Source organism: Xenopus laevis, chromosome 5S (genome assembly GCF_017654675.1).
Source record: "Xenopus laevis strain J_2021 chromosome 5S, Xenopus_laevis_v10.1, whole genome shotgun sequence".
Taxonomy (NCBI): domain Eukaryota; kingdom Metazoa; phylum Chordata; class Amphibia; order Anura; family Pipidae; genus Xenopus; species Xenopus laevis.
The window spans coordinates 31,335,915-31,357,820 of record NC_054380.1 but is presented as its reverse complement, the minus strand read 5'-3'; the positions used below and the strand labels follow the sequence as shown (position 1 = coordinate 31,357,820).

Below are 21,906 nucleotides of genomic sequence, written 5' to 3'. Positions count from 1 at the left end.
TTCCTTTAGTAGGTAAAATATTATTTTTTTGGTTGACGTTCCCTTTAACAAACACAATATATTTCACCACGGGCATAACTATAGAGGAAGCAGACTGTGTGGCTGCAGGGGGGCCCAGAAGGTATAGGGGGCCCCATGAGACCCTAATAAATGAGCATTTTAAATATATACTGGTAATACAGGACAACCTCTAGATATGTTGGGAACCCTAAAATTTATTTGCTGTGAGGCCCAGTAACATATAGTTACACCACTGTATTTCATGCAGTGCAAGACTGGCCTTAAAGGGAAATGTATGTGCTTTTTATGTAGCATTTATTGTAAAAGTTTTTTTTTCTGTTTAGAAACACTCAATAATATGGCACGTATTATTGAGTAGAGCTTTTTTCAGTTCATTTGCGTTTGTAATGATTGGAAATAGGCATACAGTATGTTTTAAACACGTAAACAATGCTGCGAGGCTCCGTTCTTTGTACAAAAATCATAGTTAAAAATTGAAAAAGAAAAAAGGAAATAAGTTATATGGTAGTCTCTCCCCAGGAAAACTCCCAGACCATGGGTTGTCAATTGTTTTGTAGAGTATACAGAAAGGGAAATCAATAGCCCGAGTATCAATACAGTTAAAAATACTTTATTAGGACAAATATAAGCCTAACGCGTTTTGTACCTAAGTGAGCACTTACTCATAGGCTGTTGGTCTCGGGACAATCCCTTGGGACAATCTTTTTATAGAGGTATTGACCAATAAAATTTACATACATTACATGACACAGAGCCTTAGCCAATCAGTGATAAGCTCATCACAGAGTCATAGACCAATATAAATATATAACACAAATTCCCATGAACCAAATCCAAATTCATTATAAAAATCTAATTTTTTAAACTCTGGTGAATAGGATCGACCGGAAAACTTGAATCAATTTCGAAACGAATTTGATTCAAATTTTAAGAACTCGATTTGAGGTTTTTTTTCTCAATACCTGGGAAATTGAGGGCTCCACCCTGCAGTAACATAGTAACATAGTAAGTAAGGTTGAAAAATAACACATGTCCATCAAGTTCAACCTTTTTTTTTTTTTTTTATATCTGCCTCACTGCCAGTTGATCCAGAGGAAGGCAAAAAAAACCCCATCTGAAGCCTTACCAATTTGCCTCAGAGGGGGAAAAAATTCCTTCCTGACTCCAAAATGGCAATCGGACTAGTCCCTTGATCAACTTGTACTATGAGCTATTTCCCATAACCCTGTATTCCCTCACTTGCTAAAAAGCCATCCAACCCCTTCTTAAAGCTATCTAATGTATCAGCCTGTACAACTGATTCAGGGAGAGAATTCCACATCTTCACAGCTCTCACTGTAAAAAACCCCTTCCCAATATTTAGGCGGAACCTCTTTTTCTTGACCAGACCGTCACTATAGGGAGTCGGGACACAAGGGGTTGAGCTCAGGGACACAGTGAGTGAAATTCATAGAGATTCAATAGACCACAGTGGGGATTGGTATTAAGGCGGGCACTGCCTCCTCCAGAGGGTATCACATATAAGTGTGAGTCCAACTGAGTGAGTTACCACTGACTAAGAAGTTACTTTATTCTTTATTGTGATAATTTGTCATATGAGCAATTAATGCTATCTCCAGAAGAAACATGCCTGGAGTTCTAAATAAATCCATGTTGCTCAAATTATTTACAGCATGTGCTGGGTAACCTATACGCAAGGTTGTAGATTCCCTTTCTAGTGGTGTGGTAATCATTCACCTGAATGCTTCGCTGGGCGTTGTCCCCTAACTACTGGTTTCAGAAGGCACACTGTAAGCAGTACACACTTCTATCGCACACCCATGGATGGGCTACAAGTGATTAGAAAATAAATATATTGTAGCAGGAAGTGCGGAAAGATAGAATAGTCTGATAGGATAGGGCTGAATGGCACAGCTATCCTTATGGCAGCTACTTAAGATTGCTTCACTCTTGCATGAATTACTGCAATCAGCTATGTAACTACGGAGGAAGCAGACTGTGGGTTAAGGCAGGGGAAACTGGGGGTACAGGCTGTCTGGCGAGGGGGGTAGCTGTCACCCCCAATTTTGCTCTCCTTGCAGGTCACTCAAGTTATTGTGCAGGGGTAGTTGGATTTATTTTTTTCGCACAGGTCACATGAAGTTATGCACCTGACTGCATTGCTTTTTACATGTGTTAACAGGGCAATTGCAAATGCAACATCAGATTGATGTGTAGATCTACATGTGTGTCCTGTGTTTTAAATGGTTTTGGCTTTGTAGGTCTATGGAAAGGTGCAATTTTAGAGGAGGATTAAGTCCACAATTTTAAGGTTAATAGCATATATATATATATATATATATATATATATATATATATATATATATATATATATATATATATATATATATCACGTGCTGTAATTTGACCTGTTAAGCAAGGGTTTCAAAGTAATAAAATGTCTGCTACTTATTTAATATTTAGAATACACCCAGTCTGTGCTTCTTATAGTTACAACCTACAGGTTTCCCAGGTCAAAAGACACTCGTCTAAAAAAGTTATATTCTTATAAAGGCAAACTGATTTGTAAGCGTGTTGGGCAAAATGGTGGATTATGGGAAAAACAGTACTTTACACAAATATGCAGAATGTCATTTCATAATACTGTAATGCTAACTTGGGCATAGGACTGGCCAGATATGGGATGACTTTGACGTAGTTGGCCAGCTTAAATATATTGCAATATATGGACAAACAATCCCTGTTTTGTTTAAAGGGTAAGGCATTTTTCAGTAGCAGTATGCACAAAATGTCTCAATGTCTTAAATATATTGATAATGGGTTGAGTGCAGAGGAATCTTGTATTTGACTATATGTATTTTGTGGTCACAGCCTCATTGCACCCCCACCTAATGGTTTTAAAAATTAGTGGTGAGCACAACTTTCCCTTGTTTGTTATAGTTATACAGGAGCAGTGACCAGCTCCATGTTGTAGCTCCCACCCTTCCCAACTATAGTCAGGTGATCCCACTGGTGTCTAATAAAAGGGCAGCCAAGTTTGGGAGTTTTACTTTGAAAGCAGCAAGTAAGTTGCAGGTAAAACTTAGTCCCTTTGTAAAATATATAATGAAGCAATAGAATTCTTAATGAATCAGATGAAAATTGAGTGTAGGACTGGCCAGATATGGGATGACTTTGATGTAGTTGGTCATCTTAAATATATTGCAATATATGGACAAACAATCCCTGTTTTGTTTAAAGGGTAAGGCATTTTTCAGTAGCAGTATACACAAAATGTCTCAATGTCTTAAATATGTTGATAATGGGTTAAGTGCAGAGGTCCTCTTGTATTTGTCTATTAACTTGGGCTATACAGACCACAAGGAGTTCATGTCCAGCTAGTGATAAGAGCATGGGTTACATGTGACTCAACACTTCAGGCTAGGGCCTTCCCTAATTGGAAGATTTCAGCAGGTGATATAGTAGAACTACAACTCTCAGGCTACTGTGCAGTACAAATAGGCATAATGACTCCAGGAGCTTCTTAGGGTGAAACAAACAAGTAACAAAGTTTATTTGTTCAAGACAAATATCCTCTGGTTTACTTATAGGCATTAAGAGGTATTGGCACATGTAACATCACATGCTAGAAGAGGTAGATGAGACAGCTGAGGAATGTGACTCCCAAAGGCATTGTAATCAAGCAGTAATGGAATTCCTTTAGGCAGATATACCTTGAAGTGGTCCGGATCCCACCCAGTGGAGTGGTCAGGGAGAAGGAGTCTAAGCCTATCCAATGTGGTCCCTTCACTTAAAGGACAAGGAAAGTCTAAAATAAAATAAGGCTAGAAATGCTGTATTTTGTATACTAAACATAAGCACGAATTTACTGCACCACAAAGCCTAATAAATCAAATGATTTATGCTTTCAAAGTTGGCCACAGGCGGCTGTCATCTTGTAACTTTGTTAAACATCTTTGAAAGATCAAGACTGTGCACATGCTCAGTGTGGTCTGGGCTGCTGTTTAGGGATCCTCATATATTATTAAAACAGCACAAGTCAAATAATATCTACAGACTGCACTGGGTCTTGTGTTGTCATGTAATCTAATGTGGATTTTATAGTTTTTCTACTGTTTAAAGAAGTCAGTGAACGGCCTTTTTGAAATCTTTAGATAACTGCCACTATGGTTGTTAAAAGTTTAACAGTAAGGATGTATCACTCACTCATGCATAATCCCGCTCACCCGTGCATAATCCCACCCACTCATAATTCCACTCACTCCCACATGCATAATCCCACTCACTCATGCATAATCCTGCTCACTCATGCATACTCCTGATCACTCATATGCATAATTCCACTCACTCATGCATAATACAGCTCACTCATATGCATAATCCCACTCACGCATAATCCCACTCATATGCATAATCCCACTCATATGCATAATCCCACGCATACATGTATGAGTGAGTCTGATTACAGGTATGAGTGGGATTATGCATACGAGTGGGATTATGCATATGAGTGAGTGGGATTACATGTATCAGTGGTATTATGCATATGAGTGAGTGGGAGTATGCATGAGTGAGCAGGATTACGCATGACTGAGCGGGATTATGCATGAGTAAGTGGTGGAATTATGCATGAGTGAGTGGGATAATGCATGAGTAAATGGTGGAATTATGCATGAGTGAGCGGGATTATGCATGAGTAAGTGGTGGAATTATGCATGAGTGAGTGGGATAATGCATGAGTAAATGGTGGAATTATGCATGAGTGAGCGGGATTATGCATGAGTGAGTGGGATTATGCACGAGTGAGCGGGTTTATGCACGAGTGAGCGGGTTTATGCACGAGTGAGCGGGATTATGCATGAGTGAGTGATACATCCTTACTGTTAACCTTTTAACAACCAGAGTGGCAATTATCTAAAGATTTCAAAGAGGCCGTTCACTGATTACATTTTTATGGGGGGGTTTACAAGTCCTTTAAACAATACAAAAACTATAAAATCCACATTAGATTACATGACAACACAGGACCCTGTCAGATATTATTTAACCCAGCCCAGACCACACTGAGCATGTGCACAGTCTTGATCTTGCAAAGATGTTTAACAAAGTTACAAGATGACAGCCCCCTGTGGCCAACTTTGAAAGCATAAATCATTTGTTTTATTAGGCTTTGTGGTAAATTCATGCTTATGAGGTCACAGGGGGCATCTTTATGTTGCGTTTTTAATGAAAAGACAATAAAAGCACATTTGCATGATAATGTGAGTTTTAGTAACCTGTAGTTCTCTTTTTCCAACATGCATTTTTTTTCTCGTTCCCCACAATTCCGCTCTGATGGATTTTTTTTAAACTTTTTTGAAAAAAAGGCAAGTGGGAAAGCAATTTACATGCAAAATGTAGCTGGACTGATCAGAGCTGATAGAGCCAAGTTTCCTTGGCGTGTTGTCGTTTCTGTTAAAAAATGCAAATACTGGTGCCTCCTGGCGGATGTTGTCTTGCAAACACTCAGTGGGAATTGCTATTGGGCATATTACATTATTTTCAGTATGGCTTAATTTTGAGCGTATTTACGCACAACCTCAAGTGTGCAGTGATGCAGAAGGAGCGATTCAGAAGGACCACTGTGATATTTGCCACTATTACTAACATTCACTTCAGTAACAGTTTTCGGTCAGTAACAGTTTTCAGGAAACTACATATACCCAATATGGAAATGAATTGTATGAATTTTGCGTAAAAGGAAGGTAGTTTAGAATAAAAGCAGTGCTACATGAAATGTATTTAAACAAGTTGGTTTCCTCTGTGACTAAAATTAGGAATTAGCTTGATGTGTAGTGAACATTTTAGTGTATTTTGTGTATGTCCAGAATTAATTCCCAGAACTTTACTAACCATTGGGAAATTCCATCTTAGGATAACAAGAATTAACTGCCAATCATATTATGAAGACACACTTCTGGCTGTCCCTTTACTGAAGGACTGGCTTTGTAACAATTCAAAATGTATCTCGTTAAAAGGTATACGTCATCCCAACCAAATACATAAAAGAAGAATCCTCTAAAAATAGAGAGTTGACAATCAAAGGAAACAAACAATCCCCTAATTAATTGTGATTAATGGCTTGGAAAATTCTCATTAGATGGTAACCAACCGTAATCCATACAAATTATATAATGCTTCAATTTCAAAGTTTTTTTTCCATATTTGTTGCCAATGGTTTACAAAAAGACAAGAAAAGTGATAATCACTAAAGGTGTCCATTTATCTGGCACATCAGAGTCATAATGATAGCTAACATTGGATGGAACTTCTCTTTACAAAAAGGCACCAGCCCAGGCTTTGTGTTTATTAGTACCAATATGCCATGTTCAGCTGCTCTGCAGGGTTTCTATTCAGCTGCCCAATGCACGTGCAGCATAGGGCCAAACAATCAGATCAAATTGCAATGACAGGGGAAAAAAAAGCCATTGCATCGAGGACCACATCAATGAGCCAAAGTTGTCCTCAATCCAACAGGAAAAATCAAACCTGCCCAATCGATATCTCCCAGGTAAGTTGCAAAACTGATCTGAAAGTCCCGTGTTAATGAACACTTATTTCCTGCCCTAGATATTGTTGGTAACATTTCAAGGCTCATATAACCATATTATATCTATAAACTTGTTATTAGACAAGGGGCCCTGAACAAACATTGGGCATGGCTGGGAACTTGAATCAAAACCGTTCAGATAAATACCTCCCTCCACTGAATCACTCGGAAACAAGGACGCTATGAGAATTTCCTTGAGTTTAAGTAACAGGAATTTCCACTGTTTAGTCCATTACCCATGAATCCTAATTATGCCTCCAATGCCAGGTCAATGACTTTGATCCAAGACTCCTTCCATGCCTATTTTGGTTATTTCTGTATACTCTGCATTCATTATAGAGAACCAACCCGTGGATTTCCAGGGAGGTTTTGCTTTTTAAATAAGCAAGAAAACACTGTTCTGGAATTTCTTATTGCGGTGCAGTTTAATGAATTTGAATCAAATTCTACAGACACGCAAGCAATATTTAGTTCATAGCTCTGTAGTTGGGTTTCATGCTCTTTTACAGGTACTTTTGGACAGAGACATCACATTTTGCAACGAACCATAAACTTCAAAACTGCAAATCTGCGTCTGTAACCGCAAAATAAAAATAAATGTTTTTTAGTGCACAGATTCATACAATTTATATATAAGCTCTGTTGGTGTAATCATATGTCTGTTCATACTGGCAACTCCTTTGTAACACATGCACTGACTTATCTTTCCTCATGCATCTATACATCATAGAGGGGGAATTGCTGGTACAGTAATCCCTTTTAGGTCTCTAATACTTTCATCCAGGTAAACATCACTGAATGGTATTAAAAATACAACTTGACTAGTGAATCTAATATTTAATTTGGTGGAGGTTGACCAGTGCATAAAAATTTGTGATAATCACTTGAATATTAATGTATATGATGAAATAAGATGCCAAAATTACCTGAGCTTTAATCTCAGTATGGGAAAAATACCCCTAAATCTCCACTTAAAGTAATACCTTGTTTAAAGTGCCAGGGCATTTAAATTAAAGGAATTGTTCAGTGTTAAAATAAAAACTGGGTAAATAGATAGGCTGTGCAAATAAAAAAGGTTTTCAATATAAAGGTTTTCGATATAGTTAGTCAAAAATGTAATGTATAAAGGCTGGATTGACTGGATGTCTAACATAATAGCCAGAACACTACTTCCTGCTTTGCAGCTACCTTGATTTCCACTGATTGGCAGTAACCAATCAGTGACTTGAGGAGTGGCCACATGGGTCATAACGGTTTGCTTTTGAATCTGTCCCATGTAGCCCCCCTTTAAAGTCGCTGACTACCTCAGAGGTAGAGAGCTGACATGTTCTGTTATGTTAGACATCCAGTCACTCCAGCCTTTATACATTGCATTTTTGGCTTGCTAACTATATTAGAAACATTTTTTATTTGCACAGCCTATTTACACAGTTTTTATTTGTACACTGAACTGCTCTTTTAATATGACTTGTGCATAAGTTCATCCTGGTCTACATTCATAAATTGAAAAATAAATTTGATTTTAAAGAACTGAAACTTTTAGGAAAAACATTTGGATTTCAATAATTGGAATCGTTCTTTTAAAGGTCCCCAGCTTTGTACCTCAGCATTTCCGCCTTGTGCCAATTTACAGGCCTGTAGATTATGGTGAGTATGTTTCTGGCAATTTGTCGCGCCAATTCTGGTTTCCAAAAAGTAGTTCATTCCAGCAACAACCTGCAAATGAATCATATGCTTCAATTAACTTTTTATAGAGAGATACTTAAAGGAATTGTTCAGTGTAAAAATAAAAACTGGGTAAATAAATAGGCTGTGCAAAATAAAAAATGTTTCTAATATAGTTAGTTAGCCAAAAATGCAATGTATAAAGGCTGGAGTGATTTGATGTATAACATGTCAGTCTGAACACTACTTCCTGCTTTTCAGCTCTCTTGGTTTACACTGACCGGTTACCCTGGTTACCAGGCAGTAACCAATCAGAGACTTGAGGGGGGGCCATATGGGTCATATCTGTTGCTTTTGAATCTGAGCTAAATGCTGAGGATCAAGTGCAAACTCACTGAACAGAAATGTACCATGTGGCCCCCCTTCAAGTCGCTGACTAGCTCAGAGTTATAGAGCTGAAAAGCAGGAAGTTGGATTCTGGCTGTTTAATTAGACATCTGTTCACTCCAGTCTTTATATATTACATTTTTGGCTAACTAACTATATTAGAAACATTTTTTATTTTGCACAGCCTATCTATTTACCCAGTTTTTATTTTCACACTGAACTATTCCTTTAAATAAAAACAGATTCATTTGGTGTATGCACCTTTCCTGCAGTTTTAGATTCATATGGGAATATACCTGTATGTACTGTAGGTAGCAATTATATACTGTATGTAACTACAGACCTGACTACAGATCTGATGAGCAGTAAATGTGGTATTTGCATATCATAATGTTACTGCTATTTTGGAGGTCCATGTAAAGTCATTCACATTGAGAGGCATATTAAGGTTCTTGATACAAAGGAAGTTTTAGTTTCCAGTCAACCGAGTCACAGAACCTACAAACTTGATACCTGGCAGACGGCAGTACAATGTATCTGCTTAACAGAACTATGTGTCACATCAAATGTGTATCTTGAGGTGGTCTGGCCACCTACCAACACCAGTGTCAATTATATGTGAGGATGCAAAATGCGAATTGTTAATGTATAAATAGCTTGGCCACTAGGTGGCAGTGCTTTCTAAATTGAACGGTGAAAGTTGTTGGTACTGAACAGGAAATAAAGCAAACAGGAAATCCAATGGCCATTCTGGTCTTCGTTAGGAAGAGGTGAGGCAAAAAGGTTGTGCCGCCGTCTACTTGTTATGAAGGAATCACAGCAATAAACTTAAACTGTTTAAGAGAAAGTCTTCAATACCTTGTGTCTTAAGTTTACATATATATCAATATGTATCATTACAATCAAGCAAGTTCCCATGACATTGAATTGTTTCTGCTGTCTCTTAGGGGCAGATTTACTAAAGGGCGAATTGTCGGCAGCGACCGCATCACACCACTTCGCCAGACATGATATGAATACACTAATTCGTTTGGCCCCAGGCGCCGAACACAGACGACCTTTCGCTAGTGTTACTTTGGCAGTGCGAGCATTTCATAGTGAAGATGCGCAAGTGATCTTGCGCTTAGGCCAAATTGCATACGGCGAGTAATTTATAGTTGTATGGAGGTCTTTATTATAAATGTTGGTGCAAATGCTTAAAGTTACCACTTTTTCTTATCCATGTCCAGGGAACCTTAATAAAGACAAGAGAGTTAATATAATGCCCTACACAGGAGCCCACTGTAAAGTGAATGTTCCATATGTTATGAAATGTGAGGAGAAAACCAGTTACCCAAAAAAGTTTGTCAGCCAAAAAAAATATTTTAAGTCAGGACTTTTGCAGGCCTCAATAAAGGAAAAGTCGCCAGCATTTTTTGAACTTTAATGCATTTTAGGCTCACAGAATATGATGCAAGTGACAGAAGATTGAGGAAGATCTAGCTTCTTTATAACACTTTGGTCTGAAGTGGCAAAGACAACTCTGGCGAAAGAGGTAAGGTTCAGTAAAATTCGCATTTCAGTGAATTTGCAGATTAACGTCCGTTTGCCAGAGCGAAAAGTCACCTTGTGATAGAGTGCGAAAGACTGCTAGCAACGTTCCCATTCGCTAGCGATTTGGCTCCTGCGGCTGTTAGTAAATTGGCTATGTCCCTGCGGGTGGCAACACTGGCAAAAAATCGCTAGCATTAGCCACTTTGCTCTAAATCTACCCCTTAGAGTGTTGGCAAAAATAGATTTTTTTTTTTTTTATAAAAACTGTTTTTATAAATCATGAAAAAGAGCAAGATCCTCCCCATAGTGCTCACTTAGGAAACACTTGTAGCCTGCACTCTGCTTCTTGTGCTGTAATAAAAATCTGCCACAGGACAGGTGTAAGGACAGGACCCATTTTCAGGCTGCATCTCCTGCCGCTCCCTATCAAGGGTAACAAGGACGGTATGCCTTCCATATAACTCCTTTGGTTTTGGGTAACTGGCCTTGGAATGCCCATGTGATTTGTAATAGCTTTATATGTTACAGTAGTGAGTACATTAGCCTGTATAAATATGTTTAAGCAACTGAAAGCAACACATTCTTATAAAGCTTTAGATGGACTGATATTTCTGATAAAATACCTGTTTTTTTACAGATATCACTTTTATTAGTTTGTAGAGGCCTGCATTTTTGGACAGAGAATTGAAGCTTTCCAGGGCAAAGTTGGCAGCATTCTGAACGTCTTTGGAACCAGGATCAGTAGCTTGTGGAGCACCCACCAGACCAGTGGAAACCAGGGTCGCCAAGAATGACAACGCCACCACAAGGACTAGATACCAACTTGAAGCCATGATATAACCTATGCACCAAGAATAAAGAGAAATAGATTGAAGAATATGGTCTAGTTTTTTTTTGTTACTTTAAAATATTTTTTAACACATATTAACAATGAAGTGATAAAGTATGGTTAATTTCAAACACATTAAAATTCACAAAAATCTAAATATAAAATATGAATTCATATGAAGTGTGAGATGTCAAATTTGGTGTTTTAAACCATGTGGACTGCTTGTGTGTAGGGTTAATAGCCAAAAAGCCTCACGGGTATTTAAAATATGTAATGGGTCCCCTCTCCTAAAGGGAGTGTGTACTCGCTCAATAATTTTGAACCCTAGATCCAGGGCACCCCGCTTACTATATGTTATAATAAAGTTGAAGTGTCTCTGCGTCCAGTCCCTGTGTCCGTGGGATTGCACTACTGCACATGTGCCCCACGGACCTCTAGCGCCCGTTAATTTAACGGGCTTAATGTCTAGTATGTTATAAAGTGTTTACCAATTGGGGATTTTGTATCACCTTTATCTATGGAATTCAGATGTTCCAGTATCCTTTCTTTTAGGGGGCGGGTTGTGTGTCCAACATACTGTTGCAATTGTTTTCTCAACCTCACATGACTATGCTGCATTACAGTCTCTAAGACAATGCATGATCAGGGTCATAGCTGCATCACAGCTGAAAGCTTAAGTAGATGTATGATAACATACAATGTGTTGCTTCTCTGATGATGCTTTCAGATGTGTTGCCTATATTGTCGGAAGGTTTAAATTATGACAGTAAACGGTCAAGGTTGAGGTTGTTCTCTCTGGTTCTCTCTTACCGTGAATTCACACCAGGGCAGTGACGTCTCAGAGACCAGTCACACATTTGGAGTTTTATGCTTTATTGGCAGAACAGGAGAATATTGCAAAAAATCTTGTAGATAAAGGGTGTATTCTCATCAGTAGCCACAGGAGGGCAGTCTCAGCAAGCAGGTCTACACACAAGAGCCAATCCAGTCTATAATCACAGTTATAAACCTACTCCACAGAACAGGCCAGGGAAGGTAGCAAAGTAATCTGTGTATCCCAGGCTTGTCACAGTCACTGACCTTCATAACAGCTGTCAGACTGCCATATGTCTTCTCATGGTGTGAGACCGATACAATCCGTGCCTTTCAGACTTTTTACTTACAGCATCCACAACACCCACTTCCCTTTTCCCTTGTTAAATCACTTCCAAGTTGCACTTCCCCCTCACTGGGATTGGCCAGTTCAGAAATTAATTGAGCAGCTCTTCATAAATAATAGTTATTGTAAATTCACAAGTGATATTGTGGCTGTGTGGGGATGGTGGGATTAAATTGTCAAGGGGCAACTCCACATTGCTCCCCCTAATGAATGCTACCCGCTGCCCCACTGTTGGGAGGATCTGAGGGGTGTTTGGGTAACTTGCTAAATCTGGGTGATTTTTCAGAAAAGGAGGGCAATTGCTTTGATAGTCCCCTGACTCGTCTAGGTTTCGGCATCCCTTGTATGCAGGGGTGCTTCGCCAATGAGGCAAGTTGAGGCTGTCGCCTCAGGCGGCAGCACCCCACTAGGTACCAGGGGCAGCAAAAATGCTGCTCCTGGTACTTTAAGAGCGAATTTCCGGGGGAGGGGGGGCAGCAGCAACTGCTGCTGCCTCAGGCAGCGGATGGGCCAGGATCGCCCCTGCTTGTATGTGCAGCAAAAACAAATAGTGTCCTGGGGGCCACCATGCTGATGATGATAGTCATTTTTCTGCCTGTGTTGGGTGCACTTTACTCCTAGACTATTGACCTGGCAGATTTCATGGCCTGACTGTAAATGTTTTTGGGGAACTGACCCTTCCAAGAGATTTGGAGAACTTCCCCATGGAGTTGAAGGACCAAAGCTTGATGGAAAACCTGATATGCTGCTATGGATGTCGCCTGCATCATTCCCTGCCACAACTGGGATAGGTAATTGATCCAAGATCCCGACAGTGTGTTGAAAAGGCCTATTACCTACATCTAGAATCAGCTGGACAATGTGAATTTCCCTCTGGTTGCCACCAGGCAAGATTATGTGAGCCGAGCCCCCAGGCAATACATCTTCAGCCGAAAGAATATTTGGTTGTACCAAGGAGAGTCCACAAATAGTGATGTGCGAATTTGGGGCGTTTCGCATCACCGAAAAATGTCGTCTCATTTTTCACGCCGGCATCTGTTTTTTTGACACCGGCGCAAATTTGCTGGCGAATTTATATGGCAATTTTGCAAATTTATTCGCATGCGGCAAATCGAGGGAATTCACCGCGAATTCGCACCTGTCGACTTGCTTTAACTCCAGTTCGCTTGGTGCAAGCGTCATCTTTGAGGTCTCTTTGGGCAGCAGAGAGACTCGTTTTGCAACTAAACACCTGGAGGACAATCTGTTATCAATTAAAAAGTATTCATCTGTAGTGATGGGCGAATTTATTTGCCAGGCGCGAATTCACGGCGAATTTGCGCAATTCGCTGCCAGCGAATAAATTCGTGAAACGCCCGCGAAAATTCGTGGGAAAAAATTTGCTGGCGTCAAAAATGGGCGCCGGCATCAAAAACAAGACGCCGGTGCCGTTTCGCAAATTTTTCGCCGTTTCGCAAATTTCGCGGCGCAAATTCGCCCATCACTATTCATCTTGAATTCAGATTGAAGAATATGGTCTAGTTTTTTTTTGTTACTTTAAAATATTTTTTAACACATATTAACAATGAAGTGATAAAGTATGGTTAATTTCAAACACATTAAAATTCACAAAAATCTAAATATAAAATATGAATTCATATGAAGTGTGAGATGTCAAATTTGGTGTTTTAAACCATGTGGACTGCTTGTGTGTAGGGTTAATAGCCAAAAAGCCTCACGGGTATTTAAAATATGTAATGGGTCCCCTCTCCTAAAGGGAGTGTGTACTCGCTCAATAATTTTGAACCCTAGATCCAGGGCACCCCGCTTACTATATGTTATAATAAAGTTGAAGTGTCTCTGCGTCCAGTCCCTGTGTCCGTGGGATTGCACTACTGCACATGTGCCCCACGGACCTCTAGCGCCCGTTAATTTAACGGGCTTAATGTCTAGTATGTTATAAAGTGTTTACCAATTGGGGATTTTGTATCACCTTTATCTATGGAATTCAGATGTTCCAGTATCCTTTCTTTTAGGGGGCGGGTTGTGTGTCCAACATACTGTTGCAATTGTTTTCTCAACCTCACATGACTATGCTGCATTACAGTCTCTAAGACAATGCATGATCAGGGTCATAGCTGCATCACAGCTGAAAGCTTAAGTAGATGTATGATAACATACAATGTGTTGCTTCTCTGATGATGCTTTCAGATGTGTTGCCTATATTGTCGGAAGGTTTAAATTATGACAGTAAACGGTCAAGGTTGAGGTTGTTCTCTCTGGTTCTCTCTTACCGTGAATTCACACCAGGGCAGTGACGTCTCAGAGACCAGTCACACATTTGGAGTTTTATGCTTTATTGGCAGAACAGGAGAATATTGCAAAAAATCTTGTAGATAAAGGGTGTATTCTCATCAGTAGCCACAGGAGGGCAGTCTCAGCAAGCAGGTCTACACACAAGAGCCAATCCAGTCTATAATCACAGTTATAAACCTACTCCACAGAACAGGCCAGGGAAGGTAGCAAAGTAATCTGTGTATCCCAGGCTTGTCACAGTCACTGACCTTCATAACAGCTGTCAGACTGCCATATGTCTTCTCATGGTGTGAGACCGATACAATCCGTGCCTTTCAGACTTTTTACTTACAGCATCCACAACACCCACTTCCCTTTTCCCTTGTTAAATCACTTCCAAGTTGCACTTCCCCCTCACTGGGATTGGCCAGTTCAGAAATTAATTGAGCAGCTCTTCATAAATAATAGTTATTGTAAATTCACAAGTGATATTGTGGCTGTGTGGGGATGGTGGGATTAAATTGTCAAGGGGCAACTCCACATTGCTCCCCCTAATGAATGCTACCCGCTGCCCCACTGTTGGGAGGATCTGAGGGGTGTTTGGGTAACTTGCTAAATCTGGGTGATTTTTCAGAAAAGGAGGGCAATTGCTTTGATAGTCCCCTGACTCGTCTAGGTTTCGGCATCCCTTGTATGCAGGGGTGCTTCGCCAATGAGGCAAGTTGAGGCTGTCGCCTCAGGCGGCAGCACCCCACTAGGTACCAGGGGCAGCAAAAATGCTGCTCCTGGTACTTTAAGAGCGAATTTCCGGGGGAGGGGGGGCAGCAGCAACTGCTGCTGCCTCAGGCAGCGGATGGGCCAGGATCGCCCCTGCTTGTATGTGCAGCAATAACAAATAGTGTCCTGGGGGCCACCATGCTGATGATGATAGTCATTTTTCTGCCTGTGTTGGGTGCACTTTACTCCTAGACTATTGACCTGGCAGATTTCATGGCCTGACTGTAAATGTTTTTGGGGAACTGACCCTTCCAAGAGATTTGGAGAACTTCCCCATGGAGTTGAAGGACCAAAGCTTGATGGAAAACCTGATATGCTGCTATGGATGTCGCCTGCATCATTCCCTGCCACAACTGGGATAGGTAATTGATCCAAGATCCCGACAGTGTGTTGAAAAGGCCTATTACCTACATCTAGAATCAGCTGGACAATGTGAATTTCCCTCTGGTTGCCACCAGGCAAGATTATGTGAGCCGAGCCCCCAGGCAATACATCTTCAGCCGAAAGAATATTTGGTTGTACCAAGGAGAGTCCACAAATAGTGATGTGCGAATTTGGGGCGTTTCGCATCACCGAAAAATGTCGTCTCATTTTTCACGCCGGCATCTGTTTTTTTGACACCGGCGCAAATTTGCTGGCGAATTTATATGGCAATTTTGCAAATTTATTCGCATGCGGCAAATCGAGGGAATTCACCGCGAATTCGCACCTGTCGACTTGCTTTAACTCCAGTTCGCTTGGTGCAAGCGTCATCTTTGAGGTCTCTTTGGGCAGCAGAGAGACTCGTTTTGCAACTAAACACCTGGAGGACAATCTGTTATCAATTAAAAAGTATTCATCTGTAGTGATGGGCGAATTTATTTGCCAGGCGCGAATTCACGGCGAATTTGCGCAATTCGCTGCCAGCGAATAAATTCGTGAAACGCCCGCGAAAATTCGTGGGAAAAAATTTGCTGGCGTCAAAAATGGGCGCCGGCATCAAAAACAAGACGCCGGTGCCGTTTCGCAAATTTTTCGCCGTTTCGCAAATTTCGCGGCGCAAATTCGCCCATCACTATTCATCTGCTAATGCAGTCGAACAATAAGAACAGTTAATGGCCATATTGGAGTATACAAAGTATTAGGCAAGCTTCTATAGTGCATTCAGGAAGAATGACTTATTTATCATTTATGTGTTGCAGATTGTAGAATTAATAGCAGTTACTATGGCTTTTATGCTGATGGCACTGTGTTTTAATTTATTCGCCAGGCGCGAATTCGCGGCGAATTTGCGCGATTCGCCGCCAGCGAATAAATAAGCAAAACGCCCGCGAAAATTCGTGCGTGATTCGCCGCCAGCGAATAAATTCGCGAAACGCCCGCGAAAATTCGTGGCAAAAATTCGCCGGCGTCAAAATTTTTTTTTCCAAAAACCGTTGCCGGCGTCAAAAACGGGCGCCGACGTCGAAAAAACGGGCGCCGGCGTCAAAAACAAGGCGCCGGCGTGATTTCGCAAATTTTTCGCCGTTTCGTGAATTTCGCAAATTTTTCGGCGAAGCGAAACGGCGCAAATTCGCCCATCACTAGCGGAGATAGAAAAAAGGCTATATGGCACAGGTTAAATAGTGGATAACAGATAACATTATGTACTACAGATCTTATCTGCTGAGTAACCTGAGCCTTTTCTCCATTGAATAGCTGCCCCCATGGCTACACAGCAGCTTGTTTATATAAACTATAGTAGTGTTTCTGAAGCAAACACAGCAGTTTTACCAGAACAGGGCAACACTGCATTATATTTTTATTAATTTAAAATGCTTTTTTTTATGTTAAATCACACCACAAGTTCATCAGTGAATACAATGGGATCACAATTGTTATAGGGACACATGGTGGGGGGGGGGGGTACCTTGACGTAAAAGAGGTAAATAAAGCAGGAAAGCATGGAGAGCTGAAAGAGGTTGCAGGAGAGATCACAAAAACTGCTGGTGGCAAGTGGAAAGGGTTTTAAGATGCTGTAAAATACAAGGTTTGAGGTGATATTTGACTATTTGTCTGAATCTGTTTTTATATATATGTTCAGGGCCGGATTTCGAGAACCGGTGCCGCCGCATGGTCCTAGCGCCGGTCCCATGTATGCGAGCGAGCACACTTTCAAGCACCGGCGCACGGGGAGCTTTGAGCCCCCAGTGCTCCTTAGGGATGTGGCTGGGCGGCATGCCGTCCCTAAAATTTTGGTGCCCTAGGCCCGGGCCTGTGTGGCCTCGCCACAAATCCGGACCTGTATATGTTTCTAAATGTTGTCTTACTTTTTTGTGGTTTTACCACACATAACAGAGGCAGTATGTTTATCATAAACCAAACGTATCGGAGTCTCTTTCAGCTGATTTGTCACCCGTATGTAGCACAGCATACAGGCAAAAAAGGGAGGATTATTGAAGGGGTCCTTCTCCCAAACATTGTTTTCTGCCTCTTAATGAAAGACAATATAATTTTCTATTGTACATCAACAGTTACAATATTTTTATAGTTATTTGTCAATTCAATCACTAATGGTATGTGTACAGAGTATTGTCAACTTCCATGAAGCTTCCATTACCCTACTAATGAAAGTGCAATCCCCAAATGGTATTGTTTGTTAATGTACACAGTCATCAGTCAAAACTGCAAAGTCGATGGAAATCCATACGAGTAATATTACAAAAAAGTGGTTATAACAAAGCAGGTTTCATTTTATACAATGTTTCCATTTTTGAGCAAATTTTTCACCATCGCAAAACATTACAGTAAGGGGCACATTTACTTAGCGTGAGTGAAGCATTAGAAGGAAAAAAACATCGAAATTCGAATTTTTTTTTTGGCTACTTCGACCTTCGACTACGAATCGAACGATTCGAACTAAAAATCGTTCGACTATTCGATCATTCGATAGTCGAAGTACTGTCTCTTTAAAAAAACTTCGACCACCGACTACGCCACCTAAAACCTACCGAGCACCAATGTTAGCCTATGGGGAAGGTCCCCATAGGCTTTCCTAGCACTTTGTGATTGAAGGAAAATCGTTTGATCGATGAATTAAAATCCTTTGAATCGTTCGATTTTTCCTTCTATTGATTGATCGAACGAATTGCGGTAAATCCTTCAACTTCAATATTCGAAGTTGAAGGATTTAACTTCGATGGTCGAATATCGAGGGTTAATTAACCCTCAATATTCGACCCATAGTAAATGTGCCCCTAACTGTAGTTTTATAAATAACTCTTTATTTACACAAGAATTAACCTATCAATTTAGATTAATGTAAATTAAATTTATTTTATAATGTTTTCTACCGCTTAAAGGAAATCTATACCACCAGAATGAATAGTTCACCAACAGATAGTTACATAGTTACATAGTTAAATTGGGTTGAAAAAAGACAAAGTCCATTAAGTTCAATCCCTCCAAATGAAAACCCAGCATCCATACATACACACCCCTCCCTACTTTTAATTAAATTCTATATACCCATATCTATACTAACTATAGAATTTACTATCACAATAGCCTTTGATATTATGTCTGTCCAAAAAATCATCCAAGCCATTCTTAAAGGCATTAACTGAATCAGCATCACAACATCACCCGGCAGTGCATTCCACAACCTCACTGTCCTGACTGTGAAGAACCCCCTACGTTGCTTCAAATGAAAGTTCTTTTCTTCTAGTCTAAAGGGGTGGCCTCTGGTACGGTGATCCACTTAATGGGTAAAAAGGTCCCCTGCTATTTGTCTATAATGTCCTCTACAGTAGATACAGTAGTTTATATTTTATTAAGTGACCTTTTAAAGAATCTTATCAAACTGGAATATATTTATATATAATACACAAAACCTATGAATATCCTGTAAATTATATCCTTATAATACACAAAAGCCGTGAATATCTTGTAAATTATATCCTTATAAACGGTGAGTAGTGATGTCATCAGTTATAAACGGTGAGTAGTGATGTAACTTCTGTCACATGACTCACTAAAATTTGTGTATTATAATTAATAAAGTATCCCCAGTTGTAAAATATGAGGAAATTATAAGTTACCTCGGAGTTCCATGACCTGTATAAAAACACTCGGCCTTCGGCCTCGTGTTTTTATATGGTCATGAAACTCCTCGGTAACTTATAATATCCTTATATTTTACAAGAGGGTGTACTTTATTCACTATATAAACGTTGAGTTCTGATGTCATCAGTTATAAACGGTGAGTTCTGATGTAATTTCTGTCACATGACTCATTGAAACTTTTATATTATAATAAATAAAGTACCCCCAGTTGCAAAATATGAGGATATTAGAAGTTAACTCGGAGTTCCATGACCTGTATAAAATTTTATATGGTCATGAAACTCCTCGATAATATCCTTATATTATACAAGAGGGGGTACTTTATTCGCTCCATGGTATTGGGCAAGGTCACATTTTTACGTTGCTTTTTTAAAAACGACCAGTCAAGTGTAAATACGCCAATGAAACTGCACATGCATGATAATATGCGTTTTTCAGCCTGTAGTTTTCTTTTCCCAACATACATTTCTGTTTTTTCTCGTTCCCCACAATTCCACTTTCCATTATTTATTTTTTACTGTTTTTCCAAAATCTAAGTTTAAAGTTGAATGTTCCTGTCTCTGGTGTTTGAGTCTGGCAGCTCATTAATTCAGGTGCAGACTCTAAACTGCTACAATTGGATTTTTTCAACTTTCTTTAAATTGTTTTGTTTATTTTTCTCTTTGTTATATGTCTTGTGTGTCTGTATTTGTCAACCAGGGCCCTGGTCCCTGGTAATGTGGCCCCATCCTATGCCAACCTTTTAATGGCACAATATGAAGATCAGTATATCTATAAATCTGAATTTTGGCAGTATATTTTGGGATATTATTGTTATATAGACAATCTCTTCTTTCTCTGTCAGGGAGATGAATCAACTCTGATCTCCTTTATTGATTACTTAAATAACATTCCATCCACAATCCGTTTCACGGCATCTTGGAGCGTGACCGCAGTTTCATTTCTTGACATAATCAATCAGGTAAATTTAAAACTAGCATTTTTCGGAAATCTACAGATCGCAATAATCTTTTACATGCCACTAGTTTTTCATTCACCGGCATTAATTAAAGCTTTACCATATTCACAAATGCTTAGGGTTAAACACATTACATCTGAATCAGAAGAATTGGGGAACTCGCTATCAGTAATGGCCGACAGATTTCGTGAGCGAGGCTATACTCAAGAAGTGGTGGATCAAGCTATAATACACAAAAGCCATGAATATCCTGTAAATTATATCCTTAGAAATGGTGAGTAGTGATGTCATCAGTTATAAACGGTGAGTAGTGATGTCATTTCTGTCACATGACTTACTAAAATTTGTGTATTATAATAAATAAAGTACCCCCAGTTGTAAAATATGAGGATATTAGAAGTTACCTCGGAGTTCCATGACCTGTATAAAAACACTCGGCCTTCGGCCTCGTGTTTTTATATGGTCATGAAACTCCTCAAGAGGGGGTACTTTATTCACTATATATCTAAGGTAAATACAGAGGTGCAGAGAACAGGTACCAGTCACTACATTAAACACATTGTGCAAACACATTGGCATCATTTACAAACAGATGCAATTTTGTGGCCCCTCTGTCATGCTACCCCAATGTTTGCTTACAAACGGGTAAAAATTTAAAAAATGTACTTGTCAGGGCTAACAACAAAGCCCATTATTCGGCACAATATTTTTTGGCCAATCCGCAGCCGGGTAACTAAAGATGCTATAATTGCTCAGTATGCAATAGCATGATACAAGGGACATCTTTTTCACATCCACGACATTATAAAAGGTTTCAGATCAAACATAGAATTACTTGTCAGTCCACACATGTGATTTACATGATTGTCTGCCCATGTGGTCTTCACTATATAGACAAAACAATACAGAAACTTAAAGATAGATTTTTGAAACATAAAAGTGTCATTAAAATTGGGAAAGACACTACTCCTGTGTTCACACATTCAGGGGCAGATTTACTAAGGGTCGAATATCGAGGGTTAATTAACCCTCGATATTCGACTAGGAACTAAAATCGTTCGACTTCGAATATCGAAGTCGAACGATTTAGCGCTAATCCTACGATCAAAGGATTATTCGTTCGATCGAACTATTAAATCCTTCGAATCGATTTTAATACAAAGATCGAAGGAATATCCTTCGATCAAAAAATCACAGGCAAGCCTATGGGGACCTTCCCCATAGGCTAACATTGTCTTCGGTAGCTTTTAGCTGCCGAAGTAGGGGGTCGAAGTTTTTCTTAAAGAGACAGTACTTCGACTATCGAATGGTCGAATAGTCGAACGATTTTTAGTTCGAATCGTTCGATTCGTAGTCGAAGTCGTAGTCGAAGGTCGAAGTAGCCCATTCGATGGTCGAAGTAGCCCAAAAAACACTTCGAAATTCGAAGTTTTTTTAATTCGAATCCTTCACTCGAGCTTTGTAAATGTGCCCCTCAGTGTCAGACTGGCCCACCGGGATACCAGGTGGGCCAAGGTGTCAGTGGGCCCTCATGCTGCTAAACTTTAGGCATATTTCATGGTCATTCCCTATTTCTATGAGAACAAAGAGGCTAAATAGATGGAATAATTGATTATAGTATGTAAAGAAAA

General features: G+C 39.8%; 1 protein-coding gene across 1 annotated transcript; it reads right to left on the bottom strand.

Moving 5' to 3' along the window:
* Positions 1–7,069: 7,069 nt before the first annotated feature.
* On the bottom strand, positions 7,070–11,030 carry LOC108717539 (cystatin-C). Its single transcript, XM_018264769.2, has 3 exons — positions 10,819–11,030; positions 8,213–8,326; positions 7,070–7,184 (listed from the first exon to the last, which is right to left on the bottom strand). Exons 1-3 carry the CDS (start codon positions 11,026–11,028, stop codon positions 7,104–7,106), a joined length of 405 nt encoding a protein of 134 aa, XP_018120258.1. The 5' UTR covers positions 11,029–11,030; the 3' UTR covers positions 7,070–7,103.
* Between the last annotated feature and the right edge of the window lie 10,876 nt (positions 11,031–21,906).